At 36.5% G+C, this 26,080-nt stretch overlaps 5 protein-coding genes and 1 non-coding gene across 10 annotated transcripts; 4 read left to right on the top strand and 2 right to left on the bottom strand.

The window, feature by feature from the left end:
* Window positions 1–48: 48 nt before the first annotated feature.
* Window positions 49–3,929, bottom strand: LOC132190417 (uncharacterized). Its single transcript, XM_059605407.1, has 5 exons — window positions 3,654–3,929; window positions 2,458–2,800; window positions 1,667–1,938; window positions 1,269–1,465; window positions 49–605 (listed from the first exon to the last, which is right to left on the bottom strand). The coding sequence occupies exons 1-5, from the start codon at window positions 3,841–3,843 to the stop codon at window positions 171–173; spliced, it is 1,437 nt and encodes a 478-aa protein (XP_059461390.1). The 5' UTR covers window positions 3,844–3,929; the 3' UTR covers window positions 49–170.
* Window positions 3,930–4,827: 898 nt separating this feature from the next.
* LOC132190683 (heavy metal-associated isoprenylated plant protein 28-like) lies at window positions 4,828–5,602 on the bottom strand. The gene is made up of 3 exons (XM_059605724.1): window positions 5,473–5,602; window positions 5,294–5,366; window positions 4,828–5,176 (listed from the first exon to the last, which is right to left on the bottom strand). The coding sequence occupies exons 1-3, from the start codon at window positions 5,476–5,478 to the stop codon at window positions 4,977–4,979; spliced, it is 279 nt and encodes a 92-aa protein (XP_059461707.1). The 5' UTR covers window positions 5,479–5,602; the 3' UTR covers window positions 4,828–4,976.
* Window positions 5,603–6,424: 822 nt separating this feature from the next.
* TRNAM-CAU (transfer RNA methionine (anticodon CAU)) lies at window positions 6,425–6,509 on the top strand. Its single transcript is given in 2 exon segments — window positions 6,425–6,462; window positions 6,474–6,509. It is a non-coding gene; the product is annotated as a tRNA-Met (tRNA).
* Window positions 6,510–8,557: 2,048 nt separating this feature from the next.
* LOC132189016 (GPN-loop GTPase QQT2) lies at window positions 8,558–13,569 on the top strand. Of its 3 annotated transcripts, none has more exons than XM_059603483.1 (7): window positions 8,558–8,690; window positions 10,270–10,386; window positions 10,747–10,885; window positions 11,032–11,258; window positions 11,701–11,991; window positions 12,737–12,942; window positions 13,095–13,569. In XM_059603483.1, exons 2-7 carry the CDS (start codon window positions 10,288–10,290, stop codon window positions 13,375–13,377), a joined length of 1,245 nt encoding a protein of 414 aa, XP_059459466.1. In that variant the 5' UTR covers window positions 8,558–8,690; window positions 10,270–10,287; the 3' UTR covers window positions 13,378–13,569. The 3 variants fall into 3 exon arrangements, with proteins under 3 accessions (XP_059459466.1, XP_059459465.1, XP_059459467.1); XM_059603482.1 differs by having other exon boundaries at window positions 8,559–8,690; window positions 10,213–10,386; XM_059603484.1 differs by lacking the exon at window positions 10,270–10,386 and having other exon boundaries at window positions 8,559–8,690.
* A 1,281-nt stretch (window positions 13,570–14,850) lies between these two features.
* On the top strand, window positions 14,851–17,894 carry LOC132189948 (increased DNA methylation 3). Of its 2 annotated transcripts, none has more exons than XM_059604803.1 (3): window positions 14,851–15,386; window positions 16,988–17,210; window positions 17,434–17,894. In XM_059604803.1, exons 2-3 carry the CDS (start codon window positions 17,042–17,044, stop codon window positions 17,700–17,702), a joined length of 438 nt encoding a protein of 145 aa, XP_059460786.1. In that variant the 5' UTR covers window positions 14,851–15,386; window positions 16,988–17,041; the 3' UTR covers window positions 17,703–17,894. The 2 variants fall into 2 exon arrangements, with proteins under 2 accessions (XP_059460786.1, XP_059460788.1); XM_059604805.1 differs by having other exon boundaries at window positions 14,860–15,386; window positions 17,437–17,894.
* A 461-nt stretch (window positions 17,895–18,355) lies between these two features.
* On the top strand, window positions 18,356–23,209 carry LOC132189752 (probable inorganic phosphate transporter 1-9). 2 transcript variants are annotated; one of them, XM_059604536.1, is made up of 3 exons: window positions 18,356–18,438; window positions 20,204–20,931; window positions 21,947–23,209. In XM_059604536.1, the coding sequence occupies exons 2-3, from the start codon at window positions 20,243–20,245 to the stop codon at window positions 22,809–22,811; spliced, it is 1,554 nt and encodes a 517-aa protein (XP_059460519.1). In that variant the 5' UTR covers window positions 18,356–18,438; window positions 20,204–20,242; the 3' UTR covers window positions 22,812–23,209. The 2 variants fall into 2 exon arrangements, with proteins under 2 accessions (XP_059460519.1, XP_059460518.1); XM_059604535.1 differs by lacking the exon at window positions 18,356–18,438 and having other exon boundaries at window positions 20,122–20,931.
* The last annotated feature ends 2,871 nt before the right edge of the window (window positions 23,210–26,080 follow it).

The following is a 26,080-nucleotide window of genomic DNA, read 5'->3' as shown; positions in this document are numbered from 1 at the left end:
ATACCATAGATTTCTTTGTGCATGGCATTTAATTCCCTTCAAACCATGAGACATAAACTATATTTATTTCCTATTCTTATGGAACCATGAGAGACTCGCATTCGTTTCCATCTTCTTTAACACTAGGGAAGATCTTTTACAACCATACGGGAACATAGAAAATGAGTCTCTTACTCCCTTGCTCTCTTCAACAAAAAACGCAATGAAAAGAATCCAAGAAGAAAAGTTTGCCAAAACCATCCTCTTGCATTTGTGGGATCAACCCTTTTTGCCAGGTGCCACGCATACATAGCCTCACCAATATGTGCTGCTGTAGCTAGAATAAATACCATCCTTACTATCTTCATTGATCGGAATAAGAAAAGACTGAGAGCTCTGAAGAGTGGCACAGGTCCTATGTCTGGTATAAAAGCAGCGCAGAATAGTGTGCTCATTCCAATGACACAGAATAGCCATGTATATACAGTAGGACCATCCAGAGTTTTCCTCTTTCTCTGTTGCCAGTAAGAGATGGTTACAGACATGCCCTCTCGAGGGGTCACCATTGGGACATAGCCAAGCTCCTCCTTTGCTTTAAGGAAAGAGAAGTAATGGGTAACACCAACCTGTCCAATAGGTGACCGATTCAGCAAATATGACATGGTACTCACAATGAAAGTATCTAGCATTTCTCTTATATAAATATCCATTTATCACACAGGCTAGCATGTGGCTTTTTTATTCTCTTCTTTTCTTTTTCTTTTTTAAAGTTGCTATTATGGGAAGCCACTTAAAACACGCTATATCAATTAATGTGAAATGAGTATGAATAGTAGCATTAATCTAAATAGGCATACTACCCAAATTTGTCATAGTTCATAGTATCAACATTAAAGAGCAGTTCATCCGTTGATGGCTAACCTAAAAGAGTAGCATAAATTGCAGACCATCTTAATCATGGTAGTGAAACATACTACTAATCAAGATGCTAGTACATTTATACTTCTTTATCAACAATAAGTTGGCCTACAAGGGCAGCAAAAGATGAACTCTTGAAGTGAAGATAGTCGGACCTCATGAAAAAAAAAAAAAAAGTACAACTAAAGTGTGATTAAAAATTCAATCTCCATATTGCTGGCAAAACATCCAGAGGGGCTTAATAAAATGCATGTAGACTAGTTTCCTGATGACAATTCAAATCTTAATTCTGTTTGATTCCACTTCTAGGAATGCAACATCATACCAATAAACAAACTTGAATTATATTCAGCATGAAAAGTGGGACGAACCTTGTATGCTTCAGCAGGAAGCATCAATGGCTGAGGAAGCCACCGCCGATTCAACCATGGATACAAGATTGTATAGAAGCCCCCGAAAATCTTCCCCAAAAGAAGTGCGCGGGGAAGAGATATGGAAGCTTTTGGCAGGTCATAATCCAAACTTCTCAAAAGAGGTCGGATGAATTCAAAAGTGTTGACTGGACACCCTGTAACAATAGTTAGTCAGTTCTTCCTTTCACAGTTTAAGCATTCTTTTCATTATCTAAGAAACTTATGATACAGTAATAAAAGTATTCTTCTTAAATTTCCAACTTATTACAGACTGTCTCATCGTGTAGCACATGTTCTAGCTCAGGGGTTGAAGGGAAAAAGAAGTAGAAATTTCAAAGCATTGCTGGATTATTTACCATCAGATACAAAGTACGGCTGGCCAGCAGCTACTGGATGTTTCTCTTTCCCAGGAATGTCATCCAACAGTCCCATGCTAGCCAATATCAGTGCAAGTACAAGGTTATCCACATAAATCCAGTCTGTTTTTACACTTGCTTCACCAATTTTGAATGGCAGCAGACCTTTCTTTGCTAGGGATACTATTCTAGGCAGATGTCTCTCTTCACCTGGTCCATATATAGCTGCAGGACGAACCGCACAGGTATAAAGACAATTGCGATCCTTATTCCTATACATTGCAGAAAACCCCACAAGTTTTAATGATACTTTACAATTTAAAACTTGGGACCCACAAGACAAATCATCACAACAGACAACAAATATAAATCAACAAAAGAAGCTACCAGCACATAACTGAACTTTACCAAACTACATATACTATCTTTAATTTGGGTTACGAAAAAGGTTAAAGACATCAATAAAACAATGAAGTTTTAGCTCTAAAACCCATATGATACATTCCATCTTTAATCTTTATTCTCCATCTACAACCTTTCTTTCCTACAAATGTATTCACAGCCACGTCATCATTTTGATACATATCATCACAAAAGCATGCTTATTATCAATACCCATTTCTGAGCTCAATATCAATACCCATTTTTGTCCAAACATATATTGCTTCAAAAGGTAGTCCTATGTGCTGCCCAATATCAATATCCGAGACAAAGAAACCACAACCACAGCAGAATAACTCATGGAGCTGCCAAAAATAAGGAATTGAGGACCAAAAACAAAAAAGATTTACTTGAAAGGACGACCATTGCTCTTTAGAACCAACTGTTCAGCAATTGATTTACTACGACCATATGCATCAACATGGTCATCTATTGGGAAATAAGGTAAAGACTCGTTGCCGCTCACAATTTCCTTTCCCCCAAACACAACATTGTACGTGCTCACATAAACAAGCCTTTTGACCCCATGCTCAAGGCAAGCGTCCAACACATGGCAGGTCCCAGTTATATTGACCTCATCGACACGACCGAACTGGAGCATTTCTTTCCCTGACATGCCATATGAGGCCAGGTGGAATACACAGCCCACACCACGCAGTGCTCTCTCAACATCTTTTTTATGCACAATATCCCCTGTTCACAACATACCATACCATTATCAAAATTTTGGGTTAAAGTGACTCAGCAAAGACCATAGAGCTATTACGCATGGAATTTAAAAGAAACCCATAAACAAACTCAACCCCATGTTCACTATAATATGGAAAATGTTCTAACTATCATAAAGCCAAATTCTAATAAATTCTTAGAATAACTCTTAAGAATTACTTTTAATTGAATGGTTCAAATTTCACCACTCATCTTAATATACACGGCAGTAACCTACAATGAAATAAAGAACAAGTCAAGAGGATATAATGGGTATACTCAACACCACTTATCAATTTGGCCCTGCGATTTTGTAGGATAAAAGTGCATAAACAAAATCGCAGAAATTGTCTCGTTTGGGACTTCATTTTTTTTTAAAATAAAATGTTTGAGATCGCAGGAAAAACATACGATTTTAAAGGCCTACATGTGATTTCAAAGGTCAGACCAAACGTATGCATTTTTTAAAACTGTGATTTCATTATCTGCATTTAAAATCGCTATTTTTTCAAATAGCAAGTTTTGAAATGCTAAACCATTTAAGATAATGGTTTGAACCTTTTATGATATAATATCCATTCACACTTACGATATTTTCCAACCTGAGACTTAATTCTTTACACTCACACCTGCATACCCATTGCTCAGCATGATAAATGGCCAAAATATGATCCATTTAATTAAAAATAATCGTTATAATTTTAAACTCCCCCATAATTATGCTAAAAAAATGTAAAAGATCTTAATCCGTAAAGGTCAAGCTAGATCAATCAATTCAATGTTCCAAAGGAAAGCTCCGATTAAATGGAAAAAGCGGTATGGAAATGGAAGATCGGACCTTGGATGCAGTGGACACCGTTGTCTTTGAGGTTTTGGGACCAAGGCGATGCGGTTCGGAGGTCAAAGGATCGGACCTGGCGAGCGCCTCTTCTCACGAGCTCCAAGCAGAGAGCGGAGCCCACGAACCCCAGCCCACCGGTCACCACGAAGGTGTTCCCCTCTATGCCTTCGTTCTCGCTCAGGTGCATTTTCTTTCTCTTCGCTTTGTTTACTCACAAAAATTGTCTCCCAGACATTACAAGTAGGAGGAGATCGCTCTCTTGCTGGCCTGACGTGGCGGTGGATGCACACGCGGCCTTGTGAGAAAATTGCCACCTTCTACCGACTACCGTACTTGAAAAGGTTTTGTCGTTTCCGCCTTTGGGGGTTTCCGTCCACTCATATATTTTCTTTAGGGTCTTCCTGAAGTATTTTTAGAGTCATTTTAAATGTGACGTGACTTTTAAAATTATTGTTGAAGTTGAGATGTAATTTATTAACTTTGGTAATTTTAAAAGTCACTTCAAATTTGGAATGACTCTAAGAAAACTTTAGAAAGACTTATAACATTACTCTATTATCTTTTATTATAATTTTTTACAGATTAACGTTGTAATTTATAATTTATGAAAATGATTGTCATACCATGGTTTATATTTTAGTGAGGGATTTGATCATATTTGGATATGTAAATATAGTAAATGCCATGTAGACTTATTTTATAGTAAAAGTTATACTATCTTTAGCATGACTCTTATGTTGGGAATGTTAAAACATAGTAAAAAAGGAGTTGTTTTTACATCTATATTAACTTACATTTATTCAATGGAATAATGGCCATTTAATATTTTGACAAAAAAATAAAGGGCTAGCTTATGGGATATTGTGTGTATTAAAATATTAATTAAATAATTTTTTATTTTGTATCAATTTAAATTGATGATTTGTATTAACCGTCAAACCATGCATGTCTAAGCAGTCCTCGAAGAAATCGAATGCGATTACCAGGATGTAGAGGGACCAGAGAAAAGGTTTGTAATTGTGGTACAGAAATCTTCTTTTCTTGAGAGACGACCAACACCATCCACTTCCAGATACAAAATTCAAGAAATTAAATTTAATAACTAAATTTGAGTCAAGAGCACTTGGCAAAGCTGCAAAACTTGAAGACTCTTTTCATTCCACTCTGTGTATCGTCATTGAACATGAGACAGTTCTTTTGTAAAAGAAAAAGGGGAAGAGAATACAAAAAAAAAAAAAAATGTATAAAATATGGAAATATGAAGACACAGACACAACCTTGGTATATGATCCCACAAAGAGTAAAGGAAAACAAAAGCTTCTAGAAGAAGTTGTTGTTGCTGAATCTCAAGCTTCCGTAAGTACTGGCACTGGCATAAGCGGTAAGGAGCTCATTCTGGGCAGACCAGAAGTCAGCTTTCAGACCACCTCTCCTTATTGCTTTAAGAATTTTGTTCCTATGTGCATATCCTGTCACCACCACCTTCTGACTATTTGCATCAACTTCCACCTTCTCTATCCCTATACATGAACAAAGGATCAAACCCAGAAGCAGATTAACTCAACTGTCAAGAAACAAATCACATTGATTGATTGATGCACTCAATAGCTGAGAAAGAAAGCAACATATATATTTACCTTTCAATTTTGACAAGCATTTCCTGAGTCTTTTCTCGTGTATGCCCACCATCTCCACCTTTAATTCTACACTCTGCAAAACAATTGCATTTTGTTATTCCTAGATATGCACTGCGAAGATGCACCCACAAAGAGAGACCGAAATGAAAACACAGGGAATTGAAGTGTAAACTATGTACCTCCATGAAGAAATCGAGGTTGGAAAAACGATGAGTTGATGATGATGAGCTAGAGATGACAGGAATGGACGAATAAAGTGAAACAAAGACAAGGGTATATAGTATATCGAAGAAACAATTGGAATGAGAGAGACAGGGGAGTGTCAGGTATATATATAGCGCAGAAAAGACATATGAAACTGGAGTAAGCAAATCAAGTGGGGTCCTGGCTGTCGGGGCTGCTACTAGACCAAGGTGAAATCATCTGCTTTGTCTGCTTTGCTTTTTCAAAGAGAGAAATAGACACAAAAACCAGAGAAGAAGAAAACGGTTAACATCGAAATAGGAGTTCTATGACTTGTTGTGAGATCGAGCTCAAGCTTCAAGGCTTTTTCCCGTCTGCGCAAAGCAATGTGAGTCTCAAGCATTTGAAATGATTGGCTTTGACGGGTCCAACTTTGCTTTTTTCTTGGGGATCCTTTGCGGTGGAGGGGAGGAGGGAGATCTAAATCACATGCTGCATTCATGATCAGATGATCTTATCCCTCCATTAAAGCCAACACATTGGTAAAGTTGCGATTATGTGTAGGTGGATCTGATGTATCTAGCATGTCTACACTATTCTTTTTTGTGATAAAGTGAGCTATTTCCTTGCTAAGTTTAGACTCAGCATGTACTGTAGTCATCCAAATTGCAAAAATGGGAAAAAGGAAAAGAGCAAAATGAAAAAGAAAGAGAGAATAAAAACTTCTACACGCTCAAGAAATAATAAAACTACACAGCAAGTTTGGTATTTTTGGGTACTAGATACGATTTTGAGTAGAAGTGATGAGACAGACGATCCTGTCTGCAATAATCCAATTGAATCAAAGACATGAAGCCATCGCAATATTGCTTCTTATAGTGGAAAAGTCAGGAAAGACTTTGTGCTTTCATCAGATTATTAAAATAAATTCTACCGCGATAACAGAAAGGGGTGGTGGCGCAGTTGGCTAGCGCGTAGGTCTCATAGCTTCTGAGTGATCCTGAGGTCGAGAGTTCGAGCCTCTCTCACCCCACTTCTTTTTTGTTTTGTTTTGTTTTTTTTTTTTTTTTCCAAATAAAAAATGCTGAAAAAGATAATACGGAAAAATACAAAAAGATGGATCATGGGGAGGGACCCCGACAAAGATTCAATCGCAGTGGCTTGGGATCAGCATGAAGAAGGAACGAAGGAAGGAATTGCTTTAATTTAGAATCTGGATCTCGAATTTTTATACTACATTTCTTGAGAATCACATCACATCATCATATTTTGGTCATAGCTTATGCTTTTTGACACGTCTTGGGTCGCATGCCCCACATTCTCAAAGTGTGGGGGCTGGAGACTAAAATTTTGTCCTACAGAAAATAATATAAAAATAAAAAAGAAAACTGTAGGACCAATTCTATTACGTTAAAATCATGATTGAAAATTAAAGGAAAAAAAAAATTGTAAATTCAATCTTTACGGTTTCCATCTTTATAGAATCGGTCCATGTAGTCTGAATTTTATAGAATAGATTTATGGTGCACATTGGCACCATTTATATATTGATATGCACAAATCCAATCTAAGTTATAGATATACTGTAAACCAAAACTCTATGTGAGCTATTTATGTTTCTAACGTGAGATTAAGGTGTTAAAATCTCCCCTCTTCTTAAACCCTCGACTTATTTGTCGTAGTCATGTCATATAGTGCTTTAATACCACATGATGCTACATTCCGACTATAATACTATTTGTAATGACACAAAGAAAGTGCTAGCAACATCTGTGTTATTATTCCAAAAGAATTAGTCAATTTATAATTTTTATATAATTACTTATAAAATTCAATTTTCACCTAGCGAGTGAGAAATGTAAGAATTTTGTACCTACAAGTACCTATGTAAACCAAACTCTATGTGAAATACTCATATTTTCAATGTGAGATGTATATGCTATATGTAATATACATGTGTGTGTATTCATATATAGGATGAGATATAACATACTTATCATCTCTCGTCTTATCTATATAATTATTAGAAATAAAGTCATTCATATGCTCTGGAGACTCAGTTCATCAAATGCCAAATCCTTTGATTTAGAGTAGCTATAGAGAGAAGGAAGGTCAAACACAAAGTTTATTGTCGGGGGTCCAACGGGGTTACTTCGATGCTTAAGTTATAACATATCTAAAGGGAAGAAAAAACTCAAAGAAGTAGAAGAAAATTAGTGTTTGTCTGAACATACCTCTCAAGCGATCATCTTTCCCCATAGATTGAGTAGTTTTCCTGCGCATTGTTGGTTATGAGAAGGGATTCATGGATTAAAGGATTTGATCATGTGGCCTTACTTTGTTAGGCACACATTCTCGAGCATTCAAGAATAGATGGATGTCCATATTTCATGTGGCAATGGCTAAGATATAGTAGACACATTTTTTGTTTGAGTGCTTGTGTGCTCGTTCATCTTAGTTTGGCTAGGTTCGGCTAGCTTATAAGGCTTTTATCGCTAATGTGCTTGCTTGGACCAACTAAATGGGTTGAGGAAGATTGCTCATTGGGTCCTAATCTCTGGTATACCATGCTCATAAATCAATTTTACCTATTGGGAGGAGTGTTACTATGATGAAATATTCCCCACAAAAAAGGAAAGTGTAATGCATTTTTATTCCATAATTATTCTATGATGTTGTTGTAACACTTTCATCCAAGTCTTGGATTAATTTCTGTTAAAATAATAATACAAAAGTCTAAGGATTACTTGAGCTTCTACATTAATATTGTAGAATAATTATAAGATAAAAAATATAATTTTTAGTATAGAAAATGAAGAAAAATTTGAAATGAAACTTTAAAATTCCCTTTAGAGGGAAAATGCCAAATGGGCTTTATTTATCTATTTAATTATTTTTTTATGTTTTGGGATTTTCTTCAGGTACCGCCTGGCTAAACGGCGGCCGTTTAACAGAAATCCAACCCCCTTCGATACCGCAACCAATAACTCACATTCTAATTAAACCCAAGGGCATTCGGTCATTTGCCATAATTTATCCCGCCAACTCGCAGCGGAGAGACGCACTATAACGTGGCATTCTCCGGTTTTTTTCTTTATAGCCCCAGTTTGCGCTAGACCAACCTGTGTACTCTCCCTTCTCTCTCACACTCACACAGAGAGGAAAGTGAGCGCTGATCGGCGGCGCCGTCGTTCACCCGCCCGGTAACTTAACGGTAATACTACTGTTTATTAGAATCATTTTATTTAGTTAATATTATGACCTGCTTCGTATTTGTTTATTTTTTAAGAAAACTTAGGGTTTCTTTTGCTCGACACATTGTTTTCTCAGTGCTTGATGTGATTCTCGTGAGTATATATGCGGAAACAATAAATTCTGAATTCTAATAATATTTTGGATTTTGATTTCATAATTCCAATTTTCTGATGCATGGCATTGGAGTTGATTAACTTCTTGATTGTTTTATCACCGAGTCTGTATACTCTGACAAAATCATTTCCAAGGTTGTGTATATATAGGATTGACTAGATTGATCGATATAGTTCACTAAAGAAAAACTTAATTAGGGTTCCTTCGGCAGTTTGCAGAATCATGCAAAATATTGATGTAAAATGATCGTTGATAAGAGCTGTCAACCCAACCTCCTCTATTTTTTGGATGAATATATATATATATATATAACACTAGTGTTTTTTCGTTGAAAAAATCTCATTCCCATGGATTTGTTCCTTCTCTTTTGTTAATAAGTATTATTTCCATCCCATGATAATCCCCGCTGCCATGGCAATAGTGGTTGCAGCAATGAGGAAATTAGCTTGATTTCTTTCTGTCCTCTTTGGTAAATAAGGAAGCAGTTGAACTTGAATCTTTTCCTCTATAGCTTCCGCATATCAGTAGGAAAATAATATGAAATTATGTAATTAAGTACCAAAAAGTGACGTTTCTAGGGTTCATCAATGCCTGAATTAGGTGAGGTGTGGTCATTGGGACTTATCCTGCAGCCCTCTCCTCGCACTGCTCCACTCCCTGGCCCAATTCAGTGAAAAAAGGGAAAAAAGAAAAAAGAAACTATATTGCGTAATAATCTCCAAACACAATTGAGTTGGGATATTTGTACACATGGGGTGTACATAGATTAGCAGCCAGGTTGGATGGAATCTTTTTTTACCTCACTGCTGGTAAATATTATATCTGAATTCCTTAAGTGCTTTATTTATAAGATATTTAGCAAAATGCAGTGTTTCTGGACTGGGTTTTTTTCCATTTAATATTCCAAATTCTCATATTTATCAAATATTTTGTTGAGCTAGCTCGGGCATCCACTTTTAAAAATGCTTCTTTATCTGTTTGATTTATTTGTTTAGTATTTTGGGTTTCGATTGGTGTGGAATATTAATTATACGTTGATGCATTGCAACTATACAAGGGCTCTGATGGGTTGCTCAATTCACTATGTTTTATGGGTTTGATTGATTATGTGTTTTTTTTTTTTTTTTTTTTTTTTTTTTTTTTTTTTTTTTTTTTTTTTTTTTTTTTTTCTGCAGTTGTTTTATGAGCTTTTTTTATGTCCCAAATTTGTTCTTTGCTTTGTTTCCAAGGTTTTTCAGATTGGTATTGACTTGGTTTTTAGGATTAGATTGTAAACTCAGTGACCCAGTACAGGCTTTGTAAGTCTCTGTTCTCTCTCCTTAAACCGATTTTTTTTCTTCAAACTGACTTTGCTTTTGATTGCCCAGATAAAAAAAAGAAGCAATAAAAGAAAGCCTAGAATCTGATTTCTGTAGTAACAACAGTCACAGTTTTGTGCGTAAATGGAGATTGATTCTGATATCCACCATCAGAATATCAAGTCATCGAATGAAGAAGGCACATCGATGCAAACAGACTCAAATGACTTGTCAAATGTTCAAGTAGTCCTCAAACTCGCATCTTTTTTAAAATTTTTAATTACTAGTTCTTTTTGTGTTGTATTTATCTGGCTTGGTTGCTGAGAAACAAAGGTAAAAGTGTTGGGAAATTGTTTAAGTTTTAGTTTCTTTTAATGAGCTAAACAACTGTTTGGTATATGCCTTTTGGTTCTCTTGGCTCAGGTCCCAAATTGTGAAAACATATATGATTCAGTATCTAGAAGTTTTCATTTTGGGGGTCCTCACCGGTTTTTTGAACTTGTTCTGACTTGCCCATTTCAGATTTGAGTTTAATTTTGTTGTTTTGAGTAGTGTATGTCACTGATTTTTTTTATTTTTCTTTTGTTTGATTTTGCATCAAAGGGAAATAGTAAAGGAAAAGAGGAGCTTAGTGAGTCAATGGATAAACTGCATATTGAGGGATCATCATCTGGGCAGGCAGGGACTTTGTCACCCAACTTCAGGAGAAAACCAGTTATTATTATTGTTGTAGGAATGGCAGGTAATGTATAGTAGAATCTTATCGGCATTGTTTGAAAGTTTATTAGTTATACTTCGTCAGATTCATATGTTGAAGCTATTGAGAACTATTTGATTGTGTTAGTGTTTGGAGATAATGATTGAAGGATGTGTTTTGATTTTGCTTAGGGAGCGGAAAAACCACATTTCTTCATCGGCTGCTTTGCCACACGCAGGCTTCAAACATTCGGGGTTATGTGATGAATCTTGACCCTGCTGTGATGACCCTTCCATTTGGTGCCAACATTGATATAAGGGACACTGTGAAGTACAGGGAAGTGATGAAGCAGTTCAATCTAGGACCTAATGGTGGAATTATGACTTCGCTTAACTTGTTTACTACAAGGTTTGATGAGGTATAGCTTACCCACGAAGTATCTGCTTTAAAGTATTTATATTATTCCGCCAGGAGGTCGTAATTGCTTTGCTCGTCCAGCTTCACCTCTTCTGTTGATGAGGCCATGGCTCTGTGATCTTAGAACGGGTGGTCTTGCTCCCAGTTTTCAGTGTCCTTTCTGGACCATAACAATTATAAACATTCTGAAGAGTTCTTTTGAAGGAATGTCTAGTTTGGAATTGTCTTGTTTAAGCATATTGATTATACATTTGGTGTGATATCTATGAATATGCTTGCATTTGTGTGGCACCTTTCGGCCATGGATACTCCGTAGTGGTGGGATGCACTTATTTTTGAATTCGTTTTATGCTCTGACTTAAATTTTTTTTTCCTCTTATTTATTGTTGTCTCATTTTTCACTAAGTGTATATTATATGGTAATCTTTAATACCCAATATCAGGTTATTTCTACGATTGAGAGGCGAGCAGATCAGCTTGATTATGTTCTTGTGGATACACCTGGTCAGATTGAAATATTCACGTGGTCTGCTTCTGGTGCCATCATTACAGAAGCTTTTGCTTCAACCTTCCCTACCGTTATTGCATATGTAGTTGATACACCTCGAGTGTCAAGTCCAGTTACGTTCATGAGCAATATGCTATATGCTTGTAGTATACTTTACAAGACACGGTTGCCTCTTGTGCTGGCATTCAACAAGACTGATGTGGCTCAACATCAATTTGCCTTGGAGGTATGAATTTGATTAACATTTTTTGTGAATAAGTTATATTGAAGTTAGATGATTTAATTCTTAATGCTTCTGTTGATAATTTTTGATGTGTCCTACATTGCTGAACCTTTGGAACTAAACCCCAAAACTCGAAATTTTATAGAATAAAAATCTAATGAGTAAAAAAGTAATAGAAATATCAATCTGTTTAGATTAAAGGGTAAACAAATATTTAAATCTTATTCGGTTATCCAGTCTGGTGTGTTTTTGGGAGCTAAATTTGGATGAACTCAATAGAAATCAGGTTACATATGGTGGGTTTAAGTTTGGATTACTCTCAAAGCTACGCATTTTCTATCATGCCAAACTCTGGTAGTGGTTGTGAGGGAAAGATGTAATGTGTTTCAAGTTCTTTAAACTTGCGAAATTTTAAAATGTGACTACTATCTTAAGATTCATTCTGGTGTCAAGGATATCTTTGAATAAGTAGTACCTTTGCTCCTTTCTCTTCAAAGCCAAACGGAAGAAAAGAGAGGAAAAATAAATATCCTCTACTTTTGCTTCTTTTAAACCAATATTTATTTTAGACCAACATATTGATATGACGGTCTAAATCTGAACCTGTGGAGCTGTTTCTCACACTTTTTACATGGCCGGGACTCCATTTTTTTTTTTCATTTTCTTAGTTGTCTCTTTAACTTACATATACAACATCAGGCTTCACTTTGTGTTTATATCCTTGTTTCGGATGATGATGTGCATGCAGTGGATGGAAGATTTTGAGGCATTTCAGGCAGCAGCAAATTCAGATCAGTCTTACACATCGAATTTAACTCTGAGCCTTTCCCTTGTGCTGGACGAGTTCTACAAGAATTTACGGACAGTTGGAGTCTCTGCTGTTTCTGGTGCTGGAATGGAGGCCTTCTTCAGGGCTATTGAAGCAAGCGCTGAGGAATACATAGAAACCTATAAGTATTGCTTGAACTTGATAAATGTTCTCTTTGCTATTTTATTTTATTTTATTTTTGCTACAGTTATGTTGATTGGGAACACTATTGCTACCTTAATGATTAAAGTAAACAATCAATTTTTTATTAATTTGCTGCTTATTCTTGTTTGTGTAGGGCTGAACTTGACAAGAGACGAGCAGAGAAGCAACGTTTGGAGGAAGAGCGTAGGAAGGAAAACATGGATAAATTTAAAAAGGATGTGGAGAAATCTATAGCAGAGGCTGTTGTTTTGAGCACTGGTCTGAAGGACAAAGGAGACGCGAGTAAAACCATGATGGATGAGGAAGATGGAGACATGGAAGAAGAGGAAGACGATGATGACTTTGGGAGATTTGCTGAAGATGAAGATTTAATAGACGAGGATGAAGATGAAGAAGTTGCCGGATTCTCCTTTTAGTATACCATTTATGCTGACGTGATTTTCCTTGAACACAGTTTTGTATAGGGCCTTCACTAGTAACCAAACCACTGATTGAATTTTGCATCTGAATTGCGTATACTTTGTGGTTGCGTTCTTGCACGCAGAGTATCTCCATATCGTTTGCCGCACAGGATAACTAAAGAAGCTCTTGTTTTCTTACCAATTTTACCTGGGTGCCCCCCTATGGTGCATGGATTAATTAATAAAATGAATGTATAATTGAAAAAGAAAATCCCAAAGTATAAGCAAACATGTAAGACCAAGGTTTTATCATATCATTCAATACAAGATATGGTATGGTGTGTCAACAGTAATCAATGCATGATCAACCCCCTTTCTCCTCTCCTCTCCTCTCTTCCTCTAACTTCTGTTTTTTTCCCCTTCTTTTTTGTTGGAAGATGAAAGCTAAATTGACTGCTGCTCGCCTCCTCCACCCACGTGCCCCTTCACTGGCCTCCCCATCCCCCAGTTCCTCCACCAGCAGCCTCTCCACTGGCTCGAGGGGTCCATGCGCCGCCTCCTTTGGTGTATGAAGGGGTGTAAACGAGCCGAGCTTGAGCGAGCTTTCCTTGTTTGGGCTCGGCTTGTTTAAATTTGACTCGAGCTCGAGCCGAGCCAGTTCACGAGCTAACTCTTATATTTAATTTAATTTATTAATTTATTTTTTTATTATAAATTTAAACTTCAAGTACTCTTAAACGGCTCAAGAAGTCAGCTTGCATATGAGCATTTGCTTAGTCTGGCTAGCGAAGTATGGAGCTCGAGTCAATACAACAAGGCACTTAGTTTCGAAGAGAAAGGATATGCATCATTTTATAATAAAATGATGGTATTAGAAAAAAAAAATCATCAATTTTTAATATTAATATGAGGAATTATGTGAATAACTACTAATTTGAGCCTTATACGAGCTCTTCACGAGCTTAGCCGAGTCGAGCCGAGCTAGCTTCATTTAATATTCGAGTTAGGATTCGTATTCACGAAACACTTCATTTAATATTCGAGTCGAGTTTATGCGAGCCGAACCCAAACTTACTCACGAGACGCTTCGCTCACTTAACAGCCCCGTGTATCTTCCTTCCAAGAGCCAATTCCAATCTCCTTAAATAAAGGAGGAATGGTTCTTTCTTTTGTTTGCTTTTTGGTTAATAAATTATAAGACTGAATGTATTTGAATTTATTTTTGGTTTTCCCTTTATTTTTAGTCTTAATTCATGCACGGCAATAACTGTTTTTGGGTGTTTATTGGGGTCCCCACTCCCCCACCTACTCGTATAGTAGTTTTATTTTATTTTATTGTAATGGTTATCTTCCCCAGGGTAAAAAAAATTTGCTTTGTCGCGATAAAGGTGAGATTAGGAGTCAAAGGAGATGAGGATTGCCCTGAACATTGACCAAAGAAAAGCTTAATTAGGGTTTCTTCGGCCATTTACGGAAGTGGTCATGTAAAAATGATCGTTGGTAAAAAACTGTCTGTCTGCTGTCCATGCCATGCTGCAACCAACCTTCTTGTACATTATCGTGCAACTTATTATATCTATCTAACGCCAGTTTTTCCGTGAAAAATCTCATTCCCAGGGATTCGTTCCCTATGATTCCTACCTGGCACCTGCCATGGCAATACTGGTTGCAGTAATCAGGAAATTAGCTTGAGCGGTTGAACTTGTATCTTTTCCTAGTCTATAGCTTCCGCAAATCCGTCGACAAATAAATATACGAAACAAAAGGCCAAAGGACCCACGTGCGTAACCCCACCCCACTAAACCCCCACCATTTGTTTCCTCTTCCCCCCTCTCCCCTGTTCTGGGAAAACCCCTCTCCTTCCATAACCATAACTCATAAAATTCCCATCTCCCACATGTCATCTACTCGATTTTCTTTATAGACAGCTTCTTCTTGACTGGAACTCGCAATCGCCAACCAGCGACCCAGAAGCTTTGTATCACCAAATTCGCAGACTTCGCTTCAGCTAGACTAGAATCAAGGTAAAGGCTACAACCTTTCATTTTTTTTTTTTTAAAATTTTTTTTTTTAGCTTTGTTTAGATTTAATTTTACATGAAACGGATCCTATTCTTGATTTTTGTGAAAATTATTTTGGAGTTTGATGGAGTTGTTTCCTCGATTTTGATATGGGTAATAGGTTGTCGAATGGAATAGTCTATGGGTTGAAGATTTTGTTAAAATGGAACAAGTTTGAGTTGAATATTTTACTTCAGATTTAGTTTGCTACTAAAGGTTTCTTGTTCTTTTTATTTGGCAGTCCTTGATTTGTTGGTGTTGAACGTGAGTCTATTTTGTGTGTAGTGTGCTGTAATTTTTAATTTTCTAAATGGGGAGAATATTAATTTAGACTCTTGGGGAAGTTTGTTTTGTGGTGTTGAGATTTATGATAAATTTATTCAAGGAAATTGGAGGTTGTGTAGCATGGCAGCTATATTTATGCATTCTAGTAAAGTATTTGGAGGAATTTTGACGCTGTTTTGTTGTAGTTCAGGGGCTGCCATATAGAGTTGCTTGCAGCATGAGGTGTAGGGCTCTATGAGATAAGGGATAATTATTACTATGTTATGATTTGTCACTCATAGTGCAGATTTTCTTGGAGTTTATAGTTTCTAAATATATTGGACCAAGATTATGCTGTTGGGGGAATATATCTTAGAGACTAATTGAGATTTCTGAGTTGTTGTGTTTGACAGTTAGAGAGTATTTTAATGAGAAAGTGTGTTTTATTATTAAGTGTTGTTGGGTTATTTATATAGCTCTAATTGATGTTTACAAATGATTTAGTGGTATGAATAATTGTTTCTTGGGTGAAATAGAGTTGGAAGAGGAAAATATTTCAAATTAGTGTATAAGTAGGCGTCATGTTCTGCTTTGAACTTCGGGTGTGACAGTTTAGGGGCTTTATTTATCAGATATTTAACTTGATGTGGTGTTTCTGGAACTGGATATTTTCCTAATATTCCAACTTCTCGTATTTGACAAAACTTTGGTTGAGCTAGCTCTGGCACCCATTCGTGATGTGTGAGTAGTGAAATTTCAAACCTGTTAAGTTTTTGAAATATTTATCATCTTTGATTTGTGGAATGTACAACTTAATTATGGATGGCTTGTCTAAGGCTATAGTTATTTCTTTACTAGATATCTTACTCTAGTTATTTATGAAATGAATTGCAAAGTTGTACTCTCTATTTGTAAGTGTTTATTATAGCATGTTTGTCATTTTGCAAGCTTTTACTGGAATAAACTTTCGTTCATGTCATGCTGTTTATTGACAAAAAATGAATGAGTTTCGTGTTATTATGATGAAATTTAGATTTCACAAGACACCATGAAACATAAAAGTTTGATATTCCTCTGAATCTTACACAGATACTTGACAAAATTAATATTTATTTAGAAAGTTATAAAGTTCTCTCAGAACTTTGTGATTGGATGCAGAAGCAACTTTTGCCAATCAACATAGATCACACGCTTATATTTCTCTTCTTCTATTTTTAAGTTTATTCTTATTTCTCATTTTTTATCTGGATTGACATAGTTCACTAACTTCTTTAAGCCTCACCAATTGCTTATGTATATAGTTTAAAGGACATTGAAAGAAGCTTAAAACTAAAAGAGGAGCTAAAATTGGCAGCATGGATGCACAAGATTTTTCTGATACTTCACAACTGAAGCCATCTGTTGTTTTAACTGGAACAGCGAAGGAAGGTAGTGCTGCACCTCCTATCGGTCTTGTTGACATTGGCACAAGTGAGAGTGCCTACCTCTTTCGAGTCGCACTTCCTGGTGTCTGTAAGGATCAATGTAAGTTTCCTACCTTTTTCTTTATTTATGCATGGCCTTTGTGTGTGTCTTTTGCCATGCATTTGAAACTAGTGAATGACTTATGATCAAAAACAGCATTGAAACTTACTGGTGCTTTTGCTGCAAAAGAAAAACATTAGAACTCTGCATGCCATGAACTCCAGTTTTCTCATAAAATAGCGTATAAGAAAGATAATGAGGAACTAGATAATGCTTGCTCTAGCAGGTAAGGTAAAATGTGAGATCCAACGTGATGGGAGGGTTCATATAGAAGGAGTGATAACTGGTGGAGTTCTGAAAGACACATCAACTGTATACCTGATGAGAGTCCAGGAACTATGCCCACCTGGACCATTCACCGTTTCTTTTAATCTGCCTGGACCAGTAGATCCCCGATTGTCTTCTCCAACTTTCCGGCCTGATGGCATCCTGGAAGTGGTAGTTATGAAATATAGAACATCGCCGCTAGCTGGCACGATCCCACCTCCATGAACTTTATGCAAAGAGTTGCATTCTTTTTGCTTTGGGGAGGAAGACCGTGTGACACACGGATATACATACTGTTGTTTGCAAAAATCAACTGGTTTAATTCCGTGTATCAAATATTTAAGGCATTATTATGCATATGAATATTCACTTTCTTTTAAATGGATGCTCAATTAAGAGCTGATTGAATGACTTTGACCAGTGTTGATTGTTGTTCATTATTTCTTAGCCATTGTTCCTTAAACGTCATGAAGTTGGCTTGTGGTTGTGATGTCAGAGACAATCATTAAGGATCTGTTTGAGTTTGTAATTTTCAAACATGCGGTTTAAAAACTAGCGGTTGAAAACATGATTTTTAAAAATGCAATTAAGCATTTGGTAATGATGTTTGAAAATGAACTTTTGACTTGTAAAATTGCAGGCCAAACAGATTCTAAGTTACATTGTCATGAATGATCACTTTTAAGAATTCAAATATTCTAGTAGTAATATACTATTACACTCATTTCAGGTAGTCAATGCACAAAATCATTACCTTCTACCATTAGCATTGATTTTTCACATCTTAGTCAAGAGTATTTTTTGAAACTTTAATATTATAACAAGGAAATTGAGCATCCAATGGCTGAATTGTTTTATATATTAACACACTTCAGGAAGTTTAGTCAATGTTTGGTAGGAAACCGGCAGATGAAGAAAATTGCTCAAGCTCAAGATGGTTTCAAAGAAGCCGAAATTTGAGGTACCAAACAAGTTCCCTATTACGATTTACGATATTTGACTCAATTGATGACATGGGTTTCACGAAGTCAGTCTCATTAGTTTTATATAGAAAATGAGGTACCAAACACAACCCCGTCATGGTTCAATTCAACAAATACGGCACACATGTAAGCATCGCATTGTCCTTTCAAAAAAACAACAAAAAAACCAATTTGGTGGTATATTGAAATTAATCCAAAGGTTGCTTTCATGACAATAAGTGCGATTTAAAATCAAATCGTAGAAAACAAGTTATTTGAGATTGCGTTTTTAAAAAAATTGTGTTTTCAAATCGCAGGTAAAATGTGATTTTTTTTTAAAATGCATAATTTTAAAAGTTAAATTGTGATTTTGTCAAGCACTTAATTACATTTTAAAAAATTATGTTTTCAAGTCACACATTTTAAAATCACAAACAACGGACCGAAAAGTCAAGTTTGAAATAGTAGTAGACATATTAATTCCAATAACATGTCATTGTCGGATAAAACCAAAAGAAAGTGAGTTGTCTGGCATAGTTTTTTTATTTTTAAATTCACCTGTTAGAAATAGGTAATTAAGCTTCCCAAACCCCTTATTTTAGAGAGTTAAAATTGTTGTTTTATTGGAAGAGTCTTAAAATTTACTCGGAAATCTCAATTCTAGCCTGTGATTACCTCCCACTGGGGCGGCGGGGGGTGTTGGTCTCCGCTGGTACTACTCAGAAGAAGAAAAGGTCCACAGTCCACATGGACTGCATCCTAAACGATGGAATTGTCAAATTTTGTTGGCTGGTTTTAAAGAGACCACGTTGCCTACCATATGTCTATTGCTAGCATAGCTAGGTTAGATCTGATTGGTTGGATTGGAGTTAGATCCATTATTAATTCTTCTCCCAATTTATGTTTGATGTTGTACCTTGATGTCCTTTGTCCCTATAATCCTATTACTCTATTCGGTGCAAGCTTATATATATATTTTGTATAAATAAACCCCTTAAAATTTTTGTAAAAATTATTTTATACACCACATTTTTTATTTTATTTTGTAAATGTATTTTTAATAAAAGTTAATTTAAGAATTGATTCACAATATTTCTATCAACAAATGCCATTCTTCTTGGAGATATATACCTGTCGTCACCGTCATGACATGATGACATGGCCATTCTTTTCTCATTTTATCTTGGTTGGGGCAAAGCGCATGCGCATTAGCGTCATACTAGGTTTTCTTAGAAAATCCAAAGTCCAACCCTTCTCCTAAAGTCCAAGGTCCATTCACCCAAATAGAAGCAATGCAAATAAAATACGACAGGGAATTTAATATATACAAAATGTTTCTTAAAAATAAAAAGAACTCTTATATATCATCAAAAAAACAATTTAAAAACCATAAAATTGAAGAAAAAAAAAATACTATACGCTTCAAAATACATCATCAAATATATACGTACACAGAGAATGGTAGTGATGTATTGTTAGAATTGTGGAATCCGCAGGATCTTCGTGGAATATTAATAGACTCTACCGGTCAATAGTCCACCCTTCCGTCACCATCGACGAAACTACCAAATTATTTCCAACTTGTAATATATATATATATATACACATTATACACAGCTAGCTAACAACCTCCACAGGACCATAAGCTAGATTTTCTGCAGCTATTTCTTTATTTCTTCACATTATACACAGCTAGCTCACAACCTCCACAGGACCACAAGCTAGATTTTCAGCAGCTCTTTCTTTATTTCTTTCTGTGGTTAGGTACAGCCTTGAAGAGAAAGGCGGGAAGGCCTTTCAAGAATGGCGCTGAAAGTGCTTTCAGCGCTCGACACAGCGAGAACTCAATTATACCACTTCAAGGCCATCATCATAGCCGGCATGGGCCTCTTCACCGACGCCTACGATCTCTTCTGCATCCCTCCAATCATGACGCTCATCGGACGTGTGTACTACGAGAAGAATCAGTCCAAGGTCCCGCCAGTTGTTGTGTCAATAATGGTGGCTATTGCTCTTTTGGGAACCGTGATTGGTCAACTCGTGTTTGGTAGGCTCGGGGACCTAGTGGGAAGGCGCCGCGTGTACGGGCTCGCATTGATGATCATGGTGCTCAGCTCCATAGGATGTGGGTTTTCCATATGCACCACCAGGAGTTGTGTTCTGGTGAGCTTCGGGTTGTTCAGGTTCTTGCTGGGGATCGGGATTGGTGGGGATTACCCCTTATCGGCTACTATCATGTCGGAATTCGCTAACAAGAGGACACGTGGAACGTTCATAGCCGCAGTTTTCACGATGCAGGGGTTTGGGATTTTGGCTGCTTCAACGGTCACGATGGTGGTCTGCGCCATATTTGAGCGTGCATCAAGCAAAGATGTTCCGAATCATCCAACACCCAGAGAAGCTGATATCGCATGGAGATTGATATTAATGCTGGGTTCCATCCCAGCTGCATTGACATATTATTGGCGGATGATGATGCCTGAAACTGCCAGGTACCACTCAAATCTTTCCTTTCCTTTATCTAGAGCTCTTGGAACTTGTATTTATAGGCAAACTTCCATTAATTATTGAAAAAATAGATTTAATTCATCCAACTACCCTTGAATCATGTGTATGTAAAATATTTCACAGTTGAACTTCAGTTAATATTTCACAATTGAATGAGTCAATGCCCACAAACTCACTTTCTCAGAAGACATTTAAAAAATTATCAATTTGCATTTTTAATTCGAAAAATAATATAAAATTTTTAATTTTGACTCCTAATCCACAACAGAACTCTTATATTAATTTAACGACCAAATGGGAATACTTAATTATATACCAACGACTATTCTATATATAGATATTTGTATAATTAAAGCCACGAAACATTAGTCAGATTTACACTCATTAATTGGAATAGTTAAAATGCATAACTCTCTAATCAATAAACAAATCAATCATGCTAATACCTAAATGAAGATCGAGGAACTATTTTATTGTTAGGATTTATTGTTGCATGGTGTCATTCGTACTTAGATACAACAACTTTAAATCTTGACTATAAAATGGCTTATCTTTATTTCAACTGGAATTAATAGGAGGTTCAAATTTTACACGAACGAGGATTCTTGTTATTGTTAGGTTGTTCAAATTTTTGTGAAATTCAAACTTCCTAAGAAAGGGAGTTGTGGGGCTCATCTCTAATCTAGACAGCTCAAAATGCGGGATGTACTTACCTAGGACAAGTGAGCCTGCAATCCGCTCTCTTAAGCTGCTCGAATTTCACACTAAAATTGAAGCAGCTAGCTAAGAGAGAGGATTGCAGGCCCATTTGATCGCACATTTCAAACCGAATTTATGCGAAATTTGAGCAACCTAATTAATAACAATTTTATTTGAATCCACTAACAGGAAACAACAAAGGAGATCGAGATCATGGATTTGAACATACTAGCTAGCTAGGACAGATTTGTGTACAATTTTTGATGTTTGTTGTTGATTTGATTGATATATGTATAACAGATATACAGCTTTGGTTGAGCACAATTATCTCCAGGCAGCTAAGGACATGCAGAAAGTGCTAGACGTTTCGATAAGTCAGATAGAAGAAGACAACCAACCACAACAAAATCCATCATTATATCCCCTCTTCTCAAAGCAGTTCGCTCGTCGTCATGGGCGTGATCTATTCGCTTGCGCCACCTCATGGTTCCTTGTTGACGTTGTCTTTTACAGCAACAATCTGTTTCAGTCTCAGATATACAAACATTATCTCCCAAAGAAAGATGAAGTGAATGCCTACCAAGATGCTTTCAAAATGGCAAGACTCCAAGCAATTGTGGCAATCTGTTCCACAATTCCAGGCTACTGGGTCACCGTCTATTTCATCGATCGCATTGGAAGAGTCAAAATCCAACAAATGGGTTTTTTCTTCATGGCACTTGTTTATTTAGCGATTGGGATACCCTACAACAAGTATTGGGAACAAAACACAAATGCAGGCTTCATGATCCTCTATGGCCTCATCTTTTTCTTCTCAAATTTCGGACCAAACACTACCACTTTCATAGTGCCAGCAGAAATGTTTCCCGCTAGATTTAGATCAACCTGTCACGGCATTTCTGGCGCTAGTGGGAAGGTGGGGGCCATTATTGGGTCTATTGGGTTTTTGTGGGCTTCCCATAACCGCAAAGAGGACGGTTACCCCAAAGCAATCGGAATGACAGCCTCTTTGGTGATTCTGGCCGGAGTTTGTATTGTGGGAATGGTGGTAACAAAGTTTTTCACACGAGAAACCATGGGAAGATCATTAGAGGAGAATGAGATTGATGATGAACCCAATAATGAGCTTGTTCCTATGCACTCACGTTCATTTCTTGCTGCCTAGAGCTTTCTCTATCTCTTTCTCTCCATGTGCATGTGCGTGTTGTTTAAGATCAGCTCCCTTATCTCCATCGCATCATGGCTTATCACTTACGCACAAGCTCGGCTAGACAGACGAAATTGTATGATGTTTTGGACTGTGTACATAAGAGTAAAGAAAAAACAGAGCTAGGTTCGCCATGGGGCGCGCCAATATTTTATCTGAAATTCCGAGTCTCAGGCCGACACGTTCCTTTGTCGTTTGGTCATACAGAATTGCAATGGTTTCAACAAAAGTTGGGTTCAAATGTGTATGTCTGATTTTGGGCTTTGATCGATCCAAGCTGTTGGGGCACCCATGTAGTGGACCTAGCTATTCTGCTTGCTTGATAAAATTACATGGGTCCGGCAAATAAGAGTTGAGGAGTCGCTTAGAGTATGTTTGAGATTGTATTAAAAAATAGAATTTTTAAAGTTAAAAAAAAAAAAGCTTTTTAGAAAGAGCTTCATTATTTTTTTTTTTTTCTGATTTTAGATTAAGAAAAAAAGTCGATTAAATACTTTTAGAGTTTTTTTACTATACCGATCCACTTTTTGTTTGGCATAATTTTGTATGTACTAAAAGTATTTTTTAAATTTTCTAACATAATCCTAGTCGGGCTCTAAGTTCTTAATGATGGGTGCTCCTGGTCTTCCACAACCAAGAAGGCTAATATTGCATGGAGGTTGATACTGATGTTGGGTAAAATTTCAGTAGTTGGTTTCAAGATTGAAACTTGAATTTTTATTAAGAATGGCCAAAACATTATTAAAGGGACAAGTTTAATTTTGATAGGGTCAAACTTGATTTTTCGGCCGAAAAATATATATACTTAACTATGTATAAATATTTTAAAATATTTAAATATTTAACCATAAATGCATAAATATTTTAACTATGTTTTTGTAAATAAATATTTTTATGATATGTAAATTTGTAATTAGAAGGGGGTCATCAGTCATGGCCCTTACGGCCCCCTCTAATTTCGTCTCTGGCTGGGTTAATAATCTATAATTGGTGTATGATGATTTCCGAAACTGTTAGGTAATTACATTTTGTTTATGATTTATTTCAAAAATAAAAAATGGTAAAATATAAATTTATTCTCCGACTAATCACATTATTCTAATTTGCTCCCTGAGTTTTTTTTTTTTTTGTCAAATTTTTTAGTTCAATCATTTCATTCAAAATCTTTAAAAATAGTGATGTGGCATGATTCATGAACCATCTCAGTCGTTGAATAAATTTATATTTATCCTTTATTTTTTATCTTCTATAAATCTCTTCGAATAATGTAAGAGATTTACTGTGTTGACGACGGTAAGAATAAAGAAAGAAAAATAGAAGACTACAAAGGTTTATAATTGCTATGCTTCATTGACACGTTTAAACTTGAGTCCAAATACGTGTCACTGCCTCCCACTGTAGGGTGGTCCCCAGTCGTACTAGTCAGAAAGAGGAAGAAAATGTCCACGTACACTCCCCAATCCGCATGAACTGATCATCCTAAACGACGATGGATTAATTTGTTGATTTTATGGAGAGCACGTTGGCTCGGAATCGTGTGCATGGCTCCCATATTCCTCTTTACAAGGGTCCCATTTGGCAGGTAGGGTTGGACTAAACTGTACTAATTGGACACGTAATATCACATATTACTATTTTTGGAATAATAATCTACAATATACACAATTTTTGTTGTTGGAAAATATGAATAGGAAACGGAAAACAAAGTATGTTGGTTGTTTCCAGCAAGATTTAGATCAAGATGTCATGGCATTTCTGGCGCTAATGCATGGGAAGGTGGGGGCACTTATTGGGTCCATTGGGTTTCTGTGGGCTTCGAATAACCGCAATTAGAGGATGGTAACCCGAAATCAATTGGAATGACAACCTCTTTATTGATTCTGGGCGGAGTTTGTATTGTGGGAATGGCGGTAACAACGTTTTTCACACGATCGAGAAACCGTGGGAACATCATTAGATCGAGGAGAATGAGACTGAGAATGATATTGCATGACAGAACTTGTAATTGTAATGGAAGTGTAAAAATAGAATCACTGTGTAAATTAAAGCTGGAAAATCTTGTACACATGGTTTGGGTTTTGATCGGTCCTGTCGGGTCACCCTCACCCATGTAGTGGATCTAGTCGGCTTAATTAATTGATAAACTAGTTGGGTCTTGGTAATAACAGTCCAACTATATATACTAACTAAGAGTTATTACGATATACTTAATTAGTTGTTAACCCATTAATTTCCTTTTAATATTATAATGATTATAATAATTTTTTTATTAAGACGTAGTTACAAGCTTCAGGGCCCTCAAGGCCTTATCTTTTTCTTGCCAAACTTCGGACCAAACACTACCACCTTTATAGTCCCCGCTGAGCTTTTCCCAGCAAGATTTAGATCAACATGTCATGGCATTTCTGGGGTTGCCGGGAAGGTGGGGCAATTGTTGGTTCAGTTAGATTTTTATAGGCTTCACATGGTGATCCCAAAAGATTTGGATTGACTGCCGCATTGGTAATACTTTCCGGAGTTTGTGTTATGGGAGCGGTGGTGACATATTTTTTCACGCCTGAAACAATGGGGAGATCCTTAGAGGAGAATGAGAACGATGATGAACCCAAATAGCTGTGTTACTTTGTGCACATGTACTCTTACAGGTACTTGTGTCAAATCACTTTCGTCTCCCAACCATGAAGCTGCTGTGGCATAGACTAGACCCAAGAACTTCCTGTATATATGTAAACCGGCTTAAATTGTATGTCATACTCAAACGGTGATTTTACCTTTGAGGGATAAAAGTTCTGCGTATCTTTTACTTCTTTTGTGCATATAGTAATTTTTTTGTCGGATGAGAAGCCGTTTTTGTTGGAAGGTGATTCTCCCGCTTTTATATAGTTATCACGGCTATCAACAATTCTAACCTCTATGGCAATATTTGGTCCATTGCTTCTATTGTGAATGATATTATTTGTAATCTTTCTTCTCTTTCCTCTTGGTCTGCCACCAAGGTTTTTAGCAGAGCAAATATATTTTTTCTCTTCATCCTTTTGTGGCTTCTCTCACCTCATTTTTTTCTCCAAGAATTCTTCACAATGAAGTAATCTTTTTCAACACGTCAATTATTATTGTTATTCTTTTTTGACATGCCCGCAGAACAAAAGAGGAAAAGAGAATTCAAACTACTAACCTCCACTTCACGAGACGTATTCCCTAGCCGATTGGCATATCCCTTGATGTAA

This window comes from Corylus avellana, chromosome ca8 (assembly GCF_901000735.1).
Source record: "Corylus avellana chromosome ca8, CavTom2PMs-1.0".
Taxonomy (NCBI): Eukaryota; Viridiplantae; Streptophyta; class Magnoliopsida; order Fagales; family Betulaceae; genus Corylus; species Corylus avellana.
The sequence above is the reverse complement of the archived record's forward strand: the minus strand, read 5'-3'. Positions and strand labels throughout refer to the sequence as shown.